This window comes from Dama dama, chromosome 5 (genome assembly GCF_033118175.1).
Source record: "Dama dama isolate Ldn47 chromosome 5, ASM3311817v1, whole genome shotgun sequence".
NCBI classification, from domain to species: domain Eukaryota; kingdom Metazoa; phylum Chordata; class Mammalia; order Artiodactyla; family Cervidae; genus Dama; species Dama dama.
This window is the reverse complement of record NC_083685.1, coordinates 15903847-15923161: the sequence shown is the minus strand read 5'-3', so window position 1 is coordinate 15923161 and position 19315 is coordinate 15903847. Positions and strand designations below refer to the sequence as shown.

Sequence of the window (19315 nt, the reverse complement as noted above, 5' to 3'; positions counted from 1 at the left end):
ACACACACACACACACACACACACACACACTCTCTCTCTCTCTCTCTCTCTCTCTCTCTCTCTCTCTCTCTCTCTCTCTCTCTCTCTCTCTCTCACATCGTTTCATCCTTGGCACTCTAAACTCTCTTTAATCTTTTGCTTCCAAATCTCACTTCTCAGCCAAAAAAATTATTGAAATATTAGTTGTTTTGCCTGAATTGATGTTAGAGGTCACATGGGCAGGAAGAGTTAGTGTACGCTGCCCAGCTATTACATTTAGAACCTATGATGACATCATCCGAGGCCGACCCAGAAATGATGATTTTTTTTTTGTCCTATTTTTAAAATTTGATTTCCACTTTTATTTCTCAAGTGTTTTAAAAGGCTTCATTTATCTTTGAGATTGATAATGGATTGTAATTTTGAAAAACCCAAAATATAAGGAAAATGGAAGTTAAAGCACCTACATATTGATATGCCTGCTGCTGTCTAAAAGCAAGCAATTTAATTTAGGCTGCTTATAAATAAGCCTGCCTTTAAGTTCCTTTGTATAGAAGTTTCTTGCATTCTCTTCAGTGAGCAATTTTTCATTTTAAATGCATGCTGTACTGTGTAATGGAGATCTTAAAATGTCCACTCTATATTTGCTAATGATTGTTTAAGCCAACTCTAAAACATGCTTTGAGTCTAAATAAAGTATCATGAAATTATTAAAGAATAAATACCTTCATACCATAATACATGATAAAAGAAGAAATATGGTATGGTTGGAATATGACTACTTACCACTGACTCTTGTGAGACTTGTACCTTTATCCATACTCGTGCATGTTGAAATGAGAGGAGAAATGAACAGCCTTTGAGATTCAGAGCCCCATAAGCAGGTTTTGAATATTTGAGGCAGACATTGTGGGTTTTCCCTCTCTGGGACAGGTTCTCTTCTGTCAACTTGCCACACCCTCATTCCCACATCATATATTCATGACCTCTCCTGCCGCCAAGGAAGATCACTACTGCCATGCCAGAATGATCTCACACTTGCATTTGTGGACTCACCCAGGGCTACTCTGTGTGTACATCAGCCATCAGTCTCCCTCTCTGTGGATGATGAAAGCTGCTTCCCTACTAGGCCATCTCAGGGCCACAGGCAGAGTCCTTAGGAACCCTTCTGAATCCTGCAGACTTCCTAGTGCCCATTCAGAGAACAGCTGGGATCAGTCTATCTGATGGACTTTTGATTTGCTAGAAGGCCCTTGCCACCTGCATTAAGTTAAAGACAGAGTGGCTGATAGGCTGTTTCTGTAGTCACAGAATCAGTTGGTTTATGTGTAAAATCTTCTGCAAATGTGATCATTTGGAAGTCAAAGTGGGATTGATGCAAGTTTATTAGAGTTCAGTGGTATTTGTATTTAATGGATTTTAGGGAGAAAAAAATTAATGAAGGGAAAAGTAGTATGGTGTTGAGTTGTCCCTTGTCCCATTTTGGACAATCTAACTATTAGTATGGATATTTTAATGTATATTATTGATTACTACAGTTCCGCTATCCATTATATTATTTTAAAGGCTAATTCCAATAGGAATATATAAATCAGGATACCAGAACATCAAAAGGAAGTATCTAGTTTTTAAAAACTTATCTCACACCTTATTATTTTTGTGGATCCCTACGCAAATGAGAAAGTCTAAAATTCCTTAAAATGACATAAAAGTAAGAACAAGATCATGGAAAAATGAAAGACTGGGGTTTAAATAATCAAGTCACTGTTGAAACTTCACTTCTCATAGTTAGTAAAAATACTATACTGGTTTATTTATTTTGGTCTTACTCTTTATAACATTCTAGCAGAAGTGTTAGCAAGCCATAGAGTGATCTAAAAGTGAACAGCAAAAAGAAAAAGAATTTAGAAATTAGTTTTTCAGTTACTAGATAAATGAGTGATGTCTGTTTTAAAGAGACTTGCAAACTGATAAAAAAAAAAAGTAATTGCAATTCCTCAAATTTGTTTTGTCAGCCTGCCTCTTCTGCATAAACTTGTAAGAGGCCTAGCTCTGTGGTTTTTCCCCTTAGCATTTCTTTCTACATTGTGCTTTTGAATGGGGCTGTTGACAAATATATTAAGCCAGGGATCTACAGGCTTTTACTACTAGATATTTTTATTATTTTGGCACCTTAAAACTGAGATTTTTTTTTTTTTTACATTATCATGGACTGTTGCACAATTATATTTGTAACAAAGGACCTTGATGCCAGAGTAAACTCTAAAGAAACTATACAGATATATATACATATATATGTATGTATGTAATTTAAGAGCAGAGGTTATTCACCTTATATTGAAAAATTAGAAGGAAGGACATTTAATAGAATCTCTTTTATCCTTTCTTTTTCTTTTTCTGTAAGAAAGTTCATACTGGGCTGATTTGTTATCTGAAGAAAGGAGTTATTTATATAGTTCTTCAGAATTACTCATCTGACTTCTTGGACTCTTGAGATGTGCTTTCCTTGAGTTTTTATTATTGGTGAATGGAGGCCCTAATATTTTAATTAGATTAGTGACCCATGCGTGTGTTTTCAGCTGTTGTTACATCTGATGTCATTTCTTAAAATTTCATAAGGTCCTGGGTCCCTGGCAGTTCCCAAGTAGATGTGACTGTAGAGAGCACCAAGGCCATTCTATAAGTTAGTTCAGCCTCTGTCTGGCCTTGTAAAGGAATTCTCACTAGAATGCGGTGGTCTTGCTATATGTGTGGATTTATGTTAGAATGCAAATTAGGGAGAGGGGCATGAAACTCTTAATTTCTTATCTCCAGGAAAGCATGTAAGAGAAAAATGATTATTGTTCTATCCATTTAAATATAGATTCTTTTACTTTGGTTTTACCAGATTCAATAGAAAAGCTCATATAAAAATGAAATCTTCACTTGATTTTTAAAAATGCAACCTAATCATTGAGCTGACTGTGAAATTGTATACCTGAATGAGTTTGATAGACAAGCATAAAAATACTAGAACCTCAGCATAAATGTACCAGAGGCTGCTTATCAAAATATTACATATCTCCTCTTTTCCTTTTTCTTGGTTTTTTAATCTCACTAAGATCATTGCTGATACTATTTTTCACTTGTGCTACCGCCCAACTCACATGATCATAGTCTCTCAATAAAAGTGTTGAATGAATGAATGAATGAAGTCTCTTCCAGTCCTCTTATCACAGGAGAATTTGGATTTATAAGTGTGCATTTCAAAGCTCCTCATGTCAGTTTTTCTGTATAAGGCAAAATTGCCTGTGATCAGTCATTACTTTAGTATGAATTTGAAACATATTTTTCCCTAGGTGTTATAAAGAGTGGAATGACAAATTTCTGATGCCAGTATGTGACTCATTCTATTCTTTTTAAGAACTTGCTATAAAGTTCATTTGTTTTAAGTGCTGAGGTGGCCAGTTTTATTATATATGTTATTTTGATTCTTCCACATAATTAATCTTGTAAGTTGGCTTTGATCTCTTAAGAGGGTAACATTATCAGCCACCATACTCCTCTTTTATCTTTAGTAAGTTGTTTATTAGCCTCCTAGTGCAATGTTCTGTACTTGGGATAGGCATAAAGTACACTTAGGATGAAGTGGTTTGTTTTAGGGCCAAATTTTGCTGTAACAAGTAGGGTAGAAAGCAATGGCTACAGAAACTTTCTGAAAAAAGTTCAGTCTTCATTTATGGTTTTTTATTTTTATATATTATTCCAGATACATGAAATAGCTAATTCAGAGTCAGAAATTATATATACTTATAATCTACAACCTAGATACAGGTACAGTTTTATTGTTAAATTTGCCCTTTCTCTTCGATCCACTTCTTTTTTTTAATTTTTTTTGGAAGATAACTGCTTTACATTATTGTACTGGTTTCTGCCATGCATCAGCATGAATCATCCATGGGTATACGTGCTTCCCCTCCCTCCTGGACCTTCCTGCCGCCTCCCACCCCACCCCACCCCTCCGGGCTGTCAGAGGGACCGGGTTGACTCCGTGTCACACAGCAAATTTGGATTCACCTCTATACTATGTCTCCATCACCAGAAATCCTGAGGAGAAAAAAATTACTCTTAGTTTGGCAGAAGAAGGAAACCAACATATATTCAACATCTCCTATGTGTCAGACACCTTGCTAGGCACAAGTGTTATTCCCCATTACAAATGAAGATATTGTTAGACTTCAAGAATTTATGTAATTTGCCCAAGGTCAGTTATTTAGGGAGGGATGGAATGAGATTTATCTCCCAGAAACCTATTTAGTATAGTAAGATGATACTACTCATTTTTCGTTGATCACATTTTTGAGGCTATCATTGTAAAAACCAGTCGATTACATTTTGATAACTTTTTCAAATCTTCAGAGTTATTCAGTTTGTAGTTTAGACTTACCTTTCTTTCCAGCTGTCACTCTTTTGGGTGTTTGGTTCCCTCCATTACTTCATAACAGAAAGTATCATTTCTTCTCTGCCTTGGTGATATGAATTTCCTCAGTCAATTCAAGAGCCTAGGACCTTAGTTCAAATCCCAGGCTTTATGAAAATTAAAGAAATAAATTACATATGAAAGCACATTGTGCAAATCATAATGCATGATTAAAATTATGAGCTATTTTTAATTGTTGACTAGAGAGTGTTATTCGTAAAACACAATGTATAAACTTAAAACGTACTGAATACATAACTATAATAATATAGTTTAATGTATTTCATGTTAGACTTGATAAATGAAATATCATTATACTTTTATTTAAATTCATCTATCTAGCTTGAGCATGGAACTCTAAAACTCTGTATCTCTAAATGTACCTGAAAAGACAATTACTTTGAAATTTAGAAATTATGGTTTTAACAAATGAAAGGTGACATTAGGAGTTTAAGAAAGTGATTATGCAAATTACAGGATGCATTCGCATTTACAAGCAAAATGTCTCCCCTGACATTCAGTGATGTACAATGATAACATGGTGAGCTTGTAATTTGTCTCTGCCACTTGCTTATATGATCTGGTATGTGGTAAGACCACCCTCTTCACAGGGACTCACCCACCAATTAGGATAGAAAATGTTCTTGACACAACTCATTTCCATTTTATCTTGAGGCTGCCTGGTTTAGGGAAATGGCCATCCTGAGAATATTTTATTGACCACAAGCCAGTCAAACAATGTGCTGGCAAGTTTTAAATGTGTCATGATGGCTGTATGTAGAGTGTGCCACGTCTCAACTTTGAGAATTTGATTAAGGAAGGGATGATCAAATAAGAAAAAAAAAAATTTATGTGTGAAACATGTCTCAAACCCATTACCCCGACACAGACACTTTACTGCCATATTTGTCTGAAAAAGAAGTGAACATGAAAAGAACTAAATGGTATCCTTTCAGTTGATTGGAATTTTTTTCCTCTATAGTTGAACTTCAGAAAGACACAAAAAAGTGAAACATATACACATATTTCAAACTAATTCTTCCTTTTATCATGAAATAGGTACATGTTAAAAAAAATAATGATGGCACAACAGATTATTTTCTTTAAAGTGTCAGGTGCCTCTTTGGTGATGTTATCCTGTTTTTTTGTTTGTTTTTTGGTCTTAAAACATCTTCCGCTCTTATTCTTTATTCTTAAAGAGTGTTGTCCTTTAGAAAAGAAAAGTGAATATGAGAAACCTAGTGTTAGATTCAACTGGAAAGATTTCAGAGTTCGCCTTCTGTTTAATGGTGTACTTTGATAATGCTATCCAGTTACAGAACAGCACTCTCTTGATAATAAGGACTCAGTCAAGAATGCAGGGACACCTTCTAAAAAGAGCAAAGAAACAAACTGTCCTTTGTACAAAATGTACTTTGACCCATTAAATGAAAACACTAGAGAGAATTAAGAACAGCATGAAAATGTCCAGTAAAACTTGTCTGCGGGTTAGGCTGGGGAGAAGTGTCTTATAGTAGTAGATTGGAATGACTGAATTATATAGTGTAAAACAAAATTAAAGTTATAGTTATGTAATTAAGACTTTCTACTAAACTAGGGAAGATTAGAGGGAAGTGACCAGAGACTTTTAACAAGACAATAATGAGGGGTTGTAAATTGAAGAAAGGACTGGAAAATCAGAAAAGGTTTAATAGAAACAAGAGATGCTGAAATTTACACTTACAATTTTTAGTTTGTTGGATAGTCACTTGAGAATGGGTTAAGGAAAAATTACTAAGAAAAATAGCCATCCCAAAATTACAGGAATCTTTTCTCCTCAGAGAGCAAGTGAGTGTTTATATTTGTTAATATCTCTTTTGTGGGGAAGGGGAGGAAGGAGATAGATGATTTAAAAGGAAAGAGCTTGCTCTCACTCTCACTCAGTTCATATTAAGAATCAGAAATAAATCTCATTCAAACTATTTTAAAAGAATATTTAAAATGACTGTTAGAGACATGATCTTTAAAAAGAAACAAATAATCAGCATGCTATAGTGCAGTGCCTCCCAACCAGAGAGAGATGCCCACCAGGGGACATTTGGCAATGTCTACAGACATTTTTAATACTGTCTTGACTTGGGACGTGCTACTGGCATCTGTTGGGTCGGATGCTGCTAAACATCCTACAATGCACAAGACAGCCTCTCATAACCAAGAATTATCTGGTTCATTGTCAGTAGTGCTGAGGTTGAAAGATGCTGGTGTAGTGGAAATAGCACGTGCTATTTCTGAAATCAGATAGAAATGGGTCTGCATCCCAGCTCTAATCTTTATTAGCTATATGACCATGAGGATATATATTGTTATATATCAAAACTATGTGAATACATTTGGCTGAATGGATACATTAATTTCCTTAAGTCTCAATTTCTTCATCTATAAAATGGTGGTGGTAACAATACTTCATGAGTGAATAGAATGAACAAGTGAATGAGATGGTTTGTAGGATTAGAGATGACCCAACACAGTGCCTGGAACATGTGAGTGTTCAGGAAATAATAATTCAACTGATGCTGATGATGATAAATAATATTCTACCAGAGGGTTCTTCTGCTTTGCCTGAACGTTCCTCTTCCACGAATCTGGTAACCTGAGTTCTGTTCCCCAACCCAAATCAGGTTACACGACAGATCCATGAGCATGAGCAGGAGAACGAGTTGCGGGAACAGATGTCAGGTTATAAGCGGATGCGGCGCCAGCACCAGAAGCAGCTGATCGCCCTGGAGAACAAGTTGAAGGCTGAGATGGACGAGCACCGCCTCAAGCTACAGAAGGAGGTGGAGACGCATGCCAACAACTCGTCCATCGAGCTGGAGAAGCTGGCCAAGAAGCAAGTGGCTATCATAGAAAAGGAGGTCAGTATACATACTCATGCCCTCTTGCCACAGCCAAGCCAAACCTGTCCCAGTCAGCCACATCCCGTGAGCAGGAGGCAGGCGTGATATGCTTTTTGGTGATGGAGGAACGGGTTGCTTTGGGGAAGGGGGTCCAGGTTTTTTTTCCTTTTTTTTTTAGTTCTACCACTTTATTGCTACCAACCCATCTCCCTCCACCCTCGTGCACACATGCTCAGTCATGTAACGCCATGGACTGCAGCCCGCCAGGCTCCTCTGTCCATGGACTTTTCCAGGCAAGAATACTGGAGTGGGTTGCCATTTCCTTCTCCAGGGTGTCCAGGTTTTATGAGGCTACTTAAATTTGCCATTAAAAGTTCAAATAGTAATTGAAAGTATATATTGCATCCTTGTCTATTCAAATGTATTCTGAGCATCAGTTCCCTGATGGAGGTGTGATACAAATAAAAAGAAACAAGCTGCTTCTATCCTATGGAAACTTGCACCTTTCAGGTCTATTACTGTGCTTGCCTCACCCACAGTCCTCTTCAAAAGAAAAGTGCTCTACAAATAGTCCCTTTTAGTGGTGATTGGCCTACGAACGGGCACCTGACCAATGGCAGCAAATAGTTGATCTGGCTACTGTTGGGTCTTCTATGAACATCTTTCTTCCCCATCCAGGTTCTAAACTAATTTTCAAAACAGACAAGATGGGGGACTACCCTGGTGGTCCATTGACTAAGACTCCATGCTCCCAATGCAACGGACCCAGGTTCAATCCCTGGTCAGGGAACTAGATCCCACATGCTGCAACTAAAGGTCCCACATGCCACAACTTAAGACCTGGCACAGCCAAATAAATAAATATTTATAATAAATAAATAAATAATATTTATAATAAATAAATAAATATATATATATATTTTAAAGACAGGAGGGTAATACAGATAGTCAAAATATCACTTTATTACCAGTAAATGTTAGAGAAGTGATTTATATCTGAAGGGAAATGGGCCTAACAATCTCAAACAAAATTAAACAGACTCACCCACCCAGGCACTGGCAGTACTAAACCAGTTGCCTTTCCTACCCTGATAAGACTTATTTAGTTACATAGTGTGGGAAAGCAGGGGTGAATTTGTGCTCTCTGGGGATGGAGTGACTGGGGACAGGGTGTCAGGGGTGCTTCAGTAATCAGGCTCACTAGCTCTCTCTCTCTCTCTACATGGGAGAAATGATCAGAATTGTAGGAGCATTCCCCCAAACAGCCATCATTCTAGAGGCAGTGTGTCATGAAAACCTCTGCCCGAATGGGTAATATTGATTAAATAAACCAGTCAGTCTTTATTGGGTATTAGATTGGGTAAATATGTGGAAAAAAATTGCTCATAATGGAAAAACTATTCATAATAGAAGATAAAAGTGAAAAGATTCATAGAAAGAACCAAGAAGCATACTTCCCCCTCTGTTCTCTAAGTATATCATCTTACACGTGTGCTTCACCTATGGTTCCCTTAAGCTTAGATTTGGTCACTTTCAGGAGCCAGTATTGGTTGAGTTATCTTTTATTTGCTCTGTTTTTTCCCTTCCAAGTACTAACCAGGCCCGACTCTGCTTAGCTTCCAAGATCAGATGAGATTGGGCGCATTCAGGCTTGTGTGGCCAAAGACTAGTCTATTTTCTATCCATCTAGGAGTCCTCAAAATGTCCTAATATCCAACTATTGTGGATTATAGCAGATCCTTCAGAAAACAAAAAGTCATTCATTTTTGCCTGTTATACTAAAGATGACCTCATTCAGAAATCTGATAGTTGAAATAACCAGAGATTTAAATTCTTGGGTGGGGGGCGGGGGGAAACAAAACTGGCCAGTCATGGTTATTTCTCTATTTTATAATTTAGCCCTTGGGCCACCAACAATATAATGAAGAGTTCTTATTATAATCCTTGGTCCTTATTTCATCCCATTTATTTTATGTCTGTGTCCAATAAAACACATTTATGGTTTACCTTCATGTTTTTCCCATAATTGGGAATGTATTTTTTGTTGGTAAAAGTTTTAAAATTTTTTTGTTTGTTTTAAGATACTAGAGAATCAAAACAGGTATTTCCTTTTCTGTGTTTAATAAATTATGTGTTCAAAAAAATTATACTATTCAGTACTTATGCACTCTTTGAATGCATTGGAGAATAGACAGCTGAATTCTGTGTTAAGAACAATTCATCCTATATTATATTTGTTATTTTATCAGGCAAAGGTAGCTGCAGCGGATGAGAAGAAGTTCCAGCAACAGATCTTGGCCCAGCAAAAGAAAGACTTGACAACTTTCTTAGAAAGTCAGAAGAAGCAGTATAAGATTTGTAAGGAAAAAATAAAAGAGGTAAGCATACCATTATTTTGTAGTCATCAAGTTGCCATTAGAATGGCTAGAACTTAAAATCAATTCATCTTACATTATGAACAATATCATAACCCATAAATGCTCAAACTTTCCAGTATAAGTACCTGAAGTGATTATTAAAACAGATTGCTAACCCACTACTAGATGTTCTGATTCAGTGGATCTGGGGTGAAGTTTGAAATGTTCATTCCTAACAAATTCCTGTGTGATGCTCATGGTGCTTGTCCAGGACCACTTCAGGAACCATTGGTTTCACTCTAAACCATTCTTGCCTACTTCTGGTTTATTCTCCACATGTCAGCCAGTGATCTTTTCAAAACATAAGTTTCATCATATCACTTCATGATTATAATATTTATTGACTTCTCATTGCTCTTTCATTTGTATTTGCTCATTGATCAAAATACTAGAAGTCCCTGTGTGGCCAGCTACCAGCCTCCCTTCTCACCTCACACCAACTTTCCCTTCACCTCTTACCCATTCCAACTCAGCACTACTCCTGCTACAGTGGTCATCTTTGGGTCCTCAAATGTATCCAGCTCTGCTCATCTCCACAGTCTTTGCTCACACTCTTTCTTTCACCAAGGACTCTCCCCATCCCCACTCCCAATCCCTTTCCAACCTCCTTGTAAGACTAAGGATTGTTTATTAGTACCATAACTTAAATTTCACTTCCCCAGGAAAACCTTCCCTTGACTGCCTTGACCAAGATAGGTACCTCTGGTGTTATAACACTAATTTTCTATTTTATATGTATCTATATATAGATATATGATTATTTGAGCTGTTTTACCCTACTAGCCAGTAAGTAGTAAGAGCAAAGACCATATGTCTTTTTCCTTTGTGTCATTACTTCCCTGTGCCTGGCACATGTGAAATATTTGATCAGTGAGTGACTGATTCTTTAGTATTTGGTTGAAGACCTCTAGTGGACTTAGAGTTCCTCTGAGGAACTGCAGTTTGAACTGGAAGCTCGAGTGCCTTCACTTCTCCTTTTACCAGGACTTACAGGTGAATTGCCTGCAGTTCCATAGACATTCCTTCTCATAAGACTTAGTTTCTCACTTGTAGACTACTAGTGTATTAAGGCTTAACAGAAGTCAGATGGGATTTGATTTAGTATATGAAATCAGTCACTTGGACACATATTCCAAATTAACAATATGAGAGTTAGCTAGGTTCCTCTTCAGTTTGTTTTTTTTTTTTTTAAACAGTTCTTTTTTAATCAAGAACTAAAAGCAAGTGCCTTGGGGTTTGCTCTGCCCAGATGGGTCACTGGTAATTGTTGGAACTGACAGAAATTTCTATCTGACCGGCACTACCAGAATGAGAATCATCTCTGACACTGTAAGGTCTGGAAAACCAGGCTATGGAGAGAAATAGCCCAACCAAGAAGGTTTACATGCTCTCCATTTCCTCTTAGTTATTTCTTGATCTGGATTATTATATCCTAATAGATGTTACTAGATCACAGAGATAACCTTGATTTTTCAATAAGAAATTTTGGAATTTTCTCAACTGCAGATAGATTTTTACTTATAGCTCCATGTGTTTTCTCATGCTCTAGAAGCCATACTTTATGGCTGCAGCCTCCATTTTGAGCATTTGTACCACTAAGGTATTTGAAGCTTTGTATGAACATCTTTAGAAGATTCTCCCACAGAACAGCGTTCGAGAGTCCCCACTCAGTCCTCAGGCATAGAGCTATTTTGGATTCACCATACTCAGATTTATGAGTGCTAAAGACCACAGGTCTAAGCGTACAAGTCCTTCACATTCTCATGAAAATAAAACAAACCTACACCCAATTTAAGACAGCCTCTATAATAAGACTTTCTCTATGCAAATCTAGTATTACTCCTTATGAAGTAAAGCTTAGTTCAGACTGTTGAAAATGGCAGGGACTTCCCTGGTGGTCCACTGGTTAAGACTTTGCCTTTTAGTGTAGGGGGTTCTATCCCTGGTAGGGAAGCTAAGATCCCACATACCTCTTTGTCAAAAAACCAAAACATTAAATGAAAAAAAAAAAGAAAAAACAGAAGCAATATTGTAACAGATTCAATAAAGACTCTAAAAATGGTCCACATCAAAAAAAAAAAAAAAATCTTTGGAAAAAGAAAATGTCATGTATGCTTAAATATCGATAAAAAAGGTATAATCCTAAAAAAAAAAAAAATAAAAGGTATCATCCTTGAGATGACAGAACAATCTCCATTATCCCTACTGTTGATAGATAACTGGGGTCTGGGTAATCCAGAATGATGGATGATCCAGAAATAATTTATTCTTAATTTTGAAGTGAATTTTTATGATCATATTTCAGTTTGGATGTGCAATATAGTGGTTAATGCCAAACCTAGTACTGAAGTCACAGCATCTAGAAATGAGTCCACCAGCCTTCCTGTTGTGATCCCAGCTTACTCCATGATGGAAATAGCTCTTGCTCTTGTTGATTATAATATTTCACTTGAGATTTCACTGGAACAGGAAAATTGAAAGTTGATTTACACAGACTTCTTCAGTTCAGTTCAGTCTCTCAGTCGTGTCCGACTCTTTGCGACCCCATGAATCACAGCACGCCAGGCCTCCCTGTCCATCACCAACTCCCAGAGTCCACTCAAACTCATGTCCATTGAGTCAGTGATGCCATCCAGCCATCTCATCCTCTGTCGTCCCCTTCTCCTCCTGCCTCCAATCCCTCCCAGCATCAGGGTCTTTTCAAATAAGTCAACTCTTCGTATGAGGTGCCAAAGTATTGGAGTTTCAGCTTCAGCATCAGTCCTTCCAGTGAACACCCAGGACTGATCTCCTTTAGGATGGACTGGTTGGATCTCCTTGCAGTCCAAGGGACTCTCAAGAGTCTTCTCCAACACCACAGGTCAAAAGCATCAATTCTTTGGCGCTCAGCTTTCTTCACAGTCCAACTCTCATATCCATACATGACCACTGGAAAAACCATAGCCTTGACTAGACGGACCTTTGTTGGCAAAGTAATGTCTCTGCTTTTTAATATGCTATCTAGGTTGGTCATAACTTTCCTTCCAAGGAGTAAGCATCTTTTAATTTCATGGCTGCAGTCACCATCTGCAGTGATTTTGGAGCCCAAAAATATAAAGTCTGACAAAGACTTCTTAGCTGAGTGCAAAAACAATCTAAACAGTGTGTGATGTCCACGTCACAAAACTTAAGTAAAATAGGTATAGCAATAAAAGATTTGAACTGAATAGTTAACCAGATATTAAAGGTCCAGCTTGTAGGTGTGAATAGTATGAACAAAGGATGCCCAATACTTTCTCTAAAAGAGATCTTCTTACTTTCCCCATAGACTAACATCTTCTTACCTGTTCTGATTTACTGCTTTCTTCCCTTCACCCATGTGATCTAAAACAATTATGTATTTTGTTCTTTTGGAAATATAGGTGGGTTTATTATTTACCCTCTAATACCAAATGAAGAATGCTTTTTCCTAAAATTCAAACTAGTGACATTTGCAGCATTACCTCCCGTCTGTGACATCTGCCTACTTCTCTCCATCTTGTCACCACCTCCTTTGTCCAAACTATGATTATCTCTCACCTGGACTTTGTGATAGCTTCCTAGCTGTCTCCATGGACACACTGTTGCCTCCTTCATTCTATTTTCCACATGGCAGTCAGAGTCATCTTTTTGAAATGCATCTCATTATGACACCCCCACATATATATAAAATCCATTTCTCCTGTGCTAAGGCTCAGTATCCTTAACTTGGCCTGTAAGACTTCCAGTGGTCCTGCCTACCTGTCCAGCTTCATTTCATGTCACACTGTACCACCTGCCCTGACCGTCTCTCAGTTCCTTAACTGCACCATGTTTCAATTAACCTGCCTTAAGAGTTTTGCACATGCTGTTTTCTCTGCCCAGAATATTCTTCCCTGTCCTTTCTTGCTGGTTAACTCCTATAGATTTTTGAAATTTCAGCTTAGTTGTTACCAAGATCAAATATTTTTTATTAAACACTTCAAACCAAGTACTTCAACTACACAGTAGTTATCACAGTAATCTTCACTTAATTTCTGTGGTTCTTTGATTTATTTTTGATTCTAGACTGTAAAGTCCCATCATGGCAGATACTATGTTCGTTTGCTCACCATTGTATCCTTTGCCTTGCACAGCACCTGTTGCATGATAAGAACTCAGCAAGCATGTGTTGGTTAAATGAGTGAACCCATGATTTCTGAGCGTGAGAAGACAGACATGAAAGCTAACATGTCTCCCTCTCAACTGATTAAAAAAAAAAGGGAGAGGGAGGTATGGGGGGTGGGGAGTGTTTAGTGCAACACCAAGCCTTTCTGACCTTACATTCTCAATTGCTTTAAAAAATAATTCAATCTACATCTCAATAAACTATTATAGTTCCTTTTGCCTGATGAACTTGGCTTTTTTTTTGGTTTTTGGTTTTTGGTTTTGTGAAGGAGATGAATGAAGACCATAGCACACCCAAGAAGGAAAAGCAGGAGCGGATATCCAAGCATAAAGAGAACTTGCAGCACACACAGGCTGAAGAGGAAGCCCACCTTCTCACTCAGCAGAGACTGTACTATGACAAAAACTGTCGTTTCTTCAAGCGGAAAATAATGATCAAGAGGCATGAAGTGGAGCAGCAGAATATTCGGGAGGTATGTATTTTGTCCATAACTATCGTCATTAACTTATGAAGACAGTAAGCTTTGTGAGGATCATGACTGTGTCTGTTTTGTCCATACCTATGTCCTTAACCTATACAGACTTCAGTGTGATGCCTGACACAAAGCAGATAGACAAAAGTGAAAGGGAATGAGTTTACCATTGATCAGAGAAAGCCCATTTACAGAACAAGGAATCAACTTTTTCCAAATAGAATTTTCTTGAACACCTATTATAAGCCAAATTCATGCAGTAGAGAATCAAAAGAAGTAGAATAGAGAATTTTTGCTTTTAACCTGTTTGTCAAAGACTTGAGTTTTTGTGACTCTGTGTGTAACACTTGAAAGAACAGAATGGTTAACGTAATTCATTCAGTCATCCAGCACTTACAGAGTGCCTTCTTACTTACTGTGCTGGAGATGCTATGGCTATTGAGAAGCTATCCTCCCTACCTTCAGCTTGCTCTGAAGACACGAGAAACAGACATGTAACACACTAATCACAGTGTAATATGTTGTCTACCATAGTAGACATAAATAAATTCTCACAGGCATATAGTCATGAAAGGGCTTGGAAGATTTTGTGATTGAAGAGGAGTTGAGTGTTCTGGGTGTGTGGAGTGGAGTGTTAGAGCAGGAACAGTTGGAAGCAGGATGGAGGGCCTTGATTCTTAAGGCAAGGCTTTTAGATTTCTGCCTGAAGTCAGTTGCATGGGCATGAGAGGTGGGGTTTTTTTTGCCTTTTTTTTTAATTTATTTATTTTTAATTGAAGGATAATTGCTTTACAGTATTGAGGGAACTAAGTAAAAATGAGAGAATTTTAAGCAAAGAAATGACAATGAGAGTTTTTCTTTGTTTTGAAGAATGAATGCCTCAGCATTGAAGATAGCCTAGAGTGGTACAAGGCAAAATACAGTGAGGTCAGTAAGAATGCCTTTTCTCTAGTTCCACCTGGAAGAAGCAGTGGGGATATAGATTAGATCTGAGTGACATTTCTAAAGCAGAACTGACAGTAATTCAAACCAAATGCTGTGAGAATTTCAGAAGTAAGAGGAGTCAAAAAATGAATGCAGAGTTTCTAATTTGGGAAATTGGACAAATATAATGTTATTCACTGAGATGAGAAATACAGAATGTGAATTGGTTGCAGAGACAAAGTTCAGTAGAAAATCACTGTGACCTGAAGTAACATGAGAAGCCCTCAAGTGAGCTAGCACATTGATAAAATTATCAAAGTCAGATTAAAAACCCAGTGTTAGGCTGCAGGAGCGAAACAAGTCCTTCAGGCACATTTAATGAAAATGTGAATTGGTGTAAGCTTTTTGGAGAGCAGTATTCAAATGGGAAGAAAAAAGGGTGGAGCAAACTAAAATTTATTGAACACCTAATCATGGGCCAGGCTCAGGCTGTTTATTTGTGTTATCTCATCTTATTGGAAGAGGGAGAAACTGAACATTTTTGAGCCAGTCAGTGAGTGATATGGCTAACATTCTACTTTACAGAGATTAGCCCAGTTTGGTGGTGATGCACAGATTGATTAGAGCATGCATGGTGAGTGGGAGCAATATTACCCCCTGGGGAGTAAAAAGGGAGTTGTTGTGGAGGAGGGATCTTAGATTTTATAGTGACTTGTGGCCCTCTGAAGGGCTAGAGTACATAAAAAGATATACAGTACATGTTTGTTATTAGCATTTCAATGGTGAGGATGATCAGGGAAGGGTGGAGGCTAAAAAGGCCCCTGCTGGAAATAATGGGGGGGTGGGGGTGGAAGGTTGAGAAACATTGAATTTAGAGGAAAGAAACTAGAAGCAAAGAGATCCAGTGGTAGGAATAGGCTATAGACACAGATAGGGTGTTAGCTGGCAAAAAAGAGAGATGGGTTTGAAACATTTTGAAGTATAAAATAAGTTGGACTTGGCATACAAAAGGATATGAGAAAGAGATGAGGGTAGAGTCAAAGTTATTTCTAGGATTTAAGAGCTGGGGAAATGTAGATTTGGGCAGAAACAGAGAAGCTTAGAGAGAGGTATTGGTAAGAAACTGGTTAATTCAATATTACATCTGTTGAGTTTGTTAGAAGGCTAAAAAATTCAAATCAAAAAGAAACAAGGTATTTGGGATTCTTTCCAACTGGCAGTTATTATTTTTGTCCTACTGTCACATATTTGGAAGAAGTCTGAGATTAAGGGGCAGTTAGTGCCAATAAAAGCTATAGAAGACAATTATTCCTCCAAATGATAGAAACTATATTCATTAGTATCAGGTTCTAACCAACTGGGTGAAGAATAACTCTACAAGAGTTTATTTCTGAAAAGTCTAACTTTTCCTTTGTTTAGTATTATTCTGGAGTCACCTTAGTGAAAATGTTCAGTTTTTTGTCTTCTATTTATAAAAGAACATTGGAAAAAGACAAATGCAGAAAAACACTGAGTTGTGAAAGTGCTCGATAATCCCATCCCACCCATTTTCTACCCTGAGGCAGTCACCATGAATTTGGCAGATATATTACCAGAGTTTTTTCAGATATGTATGTGTGTGTGTGTGTATATATATATGTATGTATATATATATATACATATACAACTTCTATATTATATATAACTTTAATCTTACAAAAATGAGATTCTGTTAGTACCAGTGGGTTATTTGATTTGCAAGCAATAGAAACAAACTGACTGATTTAGCATGGAAAGGAATTTATTGGAAGGATATGGGGTAGATGACAGAGCTGAAGACCCAAGCTGGAAAAGATGAAGAATCAAGCTGGGAAAGCAAATTCGTGACCTAGAGGGCAAGAGCTAACGGTCATTCCTCAAGACACTGCCATTTGGATGTACCTCCGCCAACCATGTTTCATCTTTGTATCATTTCTGCTTAAGACTCAAATTCCTAGGAGAGATAGCATTTGATTGGGTAATGTGCTTATTCACTTACTCAGTAGTTGCTCTGATTTCCACATAGGGTGGAGTAGTTTCTGAAGCAAAAACAGGAGCCTGTTAACAAAAAGAAGGGGAAATGGATACTGAACCTACAAAAATATCCAGTTTACTGTTTCATAACTCTTCCTTTTGTATTATTTTTCATTTACTATCTAAAACATATAACTCTGCCTCATTCTTTTTAATTATCAATAGTACTTTTTGGTATGGCTATAGAATAATTTATTTAATGAGGCACTTCTCTGGGTATTCTGTTGGAGTTGTGCAATATCACTTTTTACATCTAAGCAAGTATTTTGTAGGATATAATATTCTCAGGAGGATAATTTTTAGGTCAGAGTGTATACACCTACGTTTTAAATAGATATTGTCAAATTGCCCTCTAAGGATTTATAACTCCCACCAAGAAAAAGTACTTGTTTTCCTCTACCTTTGCCAAAACTGAGCATTAGCAATCTGCCCCCCACACTTTTTTTTTTTTTTCGGTAGACTTTAAATTTTTTTAGTCTTGCCACACAGCATGCAAGATCTTAGTTCCCCAATTAGAGATCAAACCCATCTGCCCTGCAGTGAAAGTGTGGAGTCTTAACCACTGGACCTCCAGGGAAGTCCCCACCATTCCTTTTTATTAATGAAAACATTTAAAAAGATCACCATAGGCTGAGTTGAGCCTCTTTTATGATCACTACATGTCAGTGCTCATAACTGGTTTCCTAACCAGTTATGCAGCTAAGAACTGAAGCTAAGAAAATATTAAATGTCATAGGCTAACAACATCCCCACTTATATTTTGAATTCTCATTCTTACTCAGTGTCAGTGGGCATGAACACAAAAATTTTTGAGTCAGATCAGATGCTTTTAAGGAAGTCAATAGTACGTCCATTGAAACTTAAATAGAATGCTTGTTTCGTGATTGGGGAACGTGTGTTTGGGGGATACACCCTAGATCCACATCTCAGAGGAGGTAGGTTCAAATAATGTGTACAGAAATTATGTTTTGTGGCCATGGTGTACTGTCATGGCCATATATTGTATGTGTGTTTCACCTCTAAGTTCATATTCAGCCTGGTGTGATGTTCAGTGCATGTGATGTGCGCTGGGGTAAAGGGAGCTGCCTGCCTCTCATCTTCTACTCCCTCCAAGGCATATATACATGGAGTACACAGAATCACCTCTACCATGAAATTTGTTTTTGTATTTTTGCTCAACTCATTTTATTGAATTTATATAAGCTAGAATGTGGCCTTATTATATATATTGTATCATTTGTACAGGCTAAAAGCAACCATTGCATCATGTCTAGCTAGAGCAGAGGGATTCTTCAGAATATTGTATTCCAGACTGAAACAGCATAAAACAGAAAAACATAAGCCATTCATTGGGACATTTTTAGTGGAAAATGTTGAAAAGCTAAAAACCTGAGTTTAGCTTCAATTCTACTTTATAGAAATTATGTAACCTTATGTTAGCCTTTCCATTCCCAAATGCCTTACTATCTTATATAAAAATGGTTAAATCCTAATAGTCTTACCACTGCATAGGATTGCAGCTAGGATTGAGCAAGATATATAAAATCACTCTTAATAATTGAGAGCACACTACACATTATTATGTAGGTATAGCAATGGGCTCATAATAAGCTGAATAATGTTTTTTTCCCATAGTGTAAAATATTATAGGCAGCTTAACATCTCTGCAACTCAGACATATGAATTAAAGGTAGTTAATTAAAGGTAATTTCTATTACAATTGTAATAGAAAAAACCATTTCAGTATTATTTTTCTCTCAGCTTTTAAATAGTTTATAATATCTAGATTTGTTATAGTGTGCCAGATATTCACTTCTGAATGTAGAAAAATAGTAATGGCATGTTTATATGTATTCTGAAGCATCTTCTTATGGTCTTTCCTTTCAACTTCACAAGACTGGTAGTTCACGATGGGTACTATTATCCTCACTTTACACCTGAGGAAACCAAAATGTAGATTTGAAGTCTTAC

The 19315-nt window shown here is 37.2% G+C and overlaps 1 protein-coding gene across 6 annotated transcripts in view; it reads left to right on the top strand.

Moving 5' to 3' along the window:
- Positions 1-19315, top strand: part of TAOK3 (TAO kinase 3) — a 184201-nt gene that overhangs the window by 149868 nt on the left and 15018 nt on the right. For all 6 annotated transcript variants that reach the window (XM_061141880.1, XM_061141883.1, XM_061141882.1 and 3 more), the window contains 3 exons: positions 7096-7332; positions 9564-9692; positions 14165-14368. In XM_061141880.1, coding sequence (XP_060997863.1) covers positions 7096-7332; positions 9564-9692; positions 14165-14368 — 570 coding nt within the window. The remainder of the gene's footprint in view (positions 1-7095; positions 7333-9563; positions 9693-14164; positions 14369-19315) is intronic.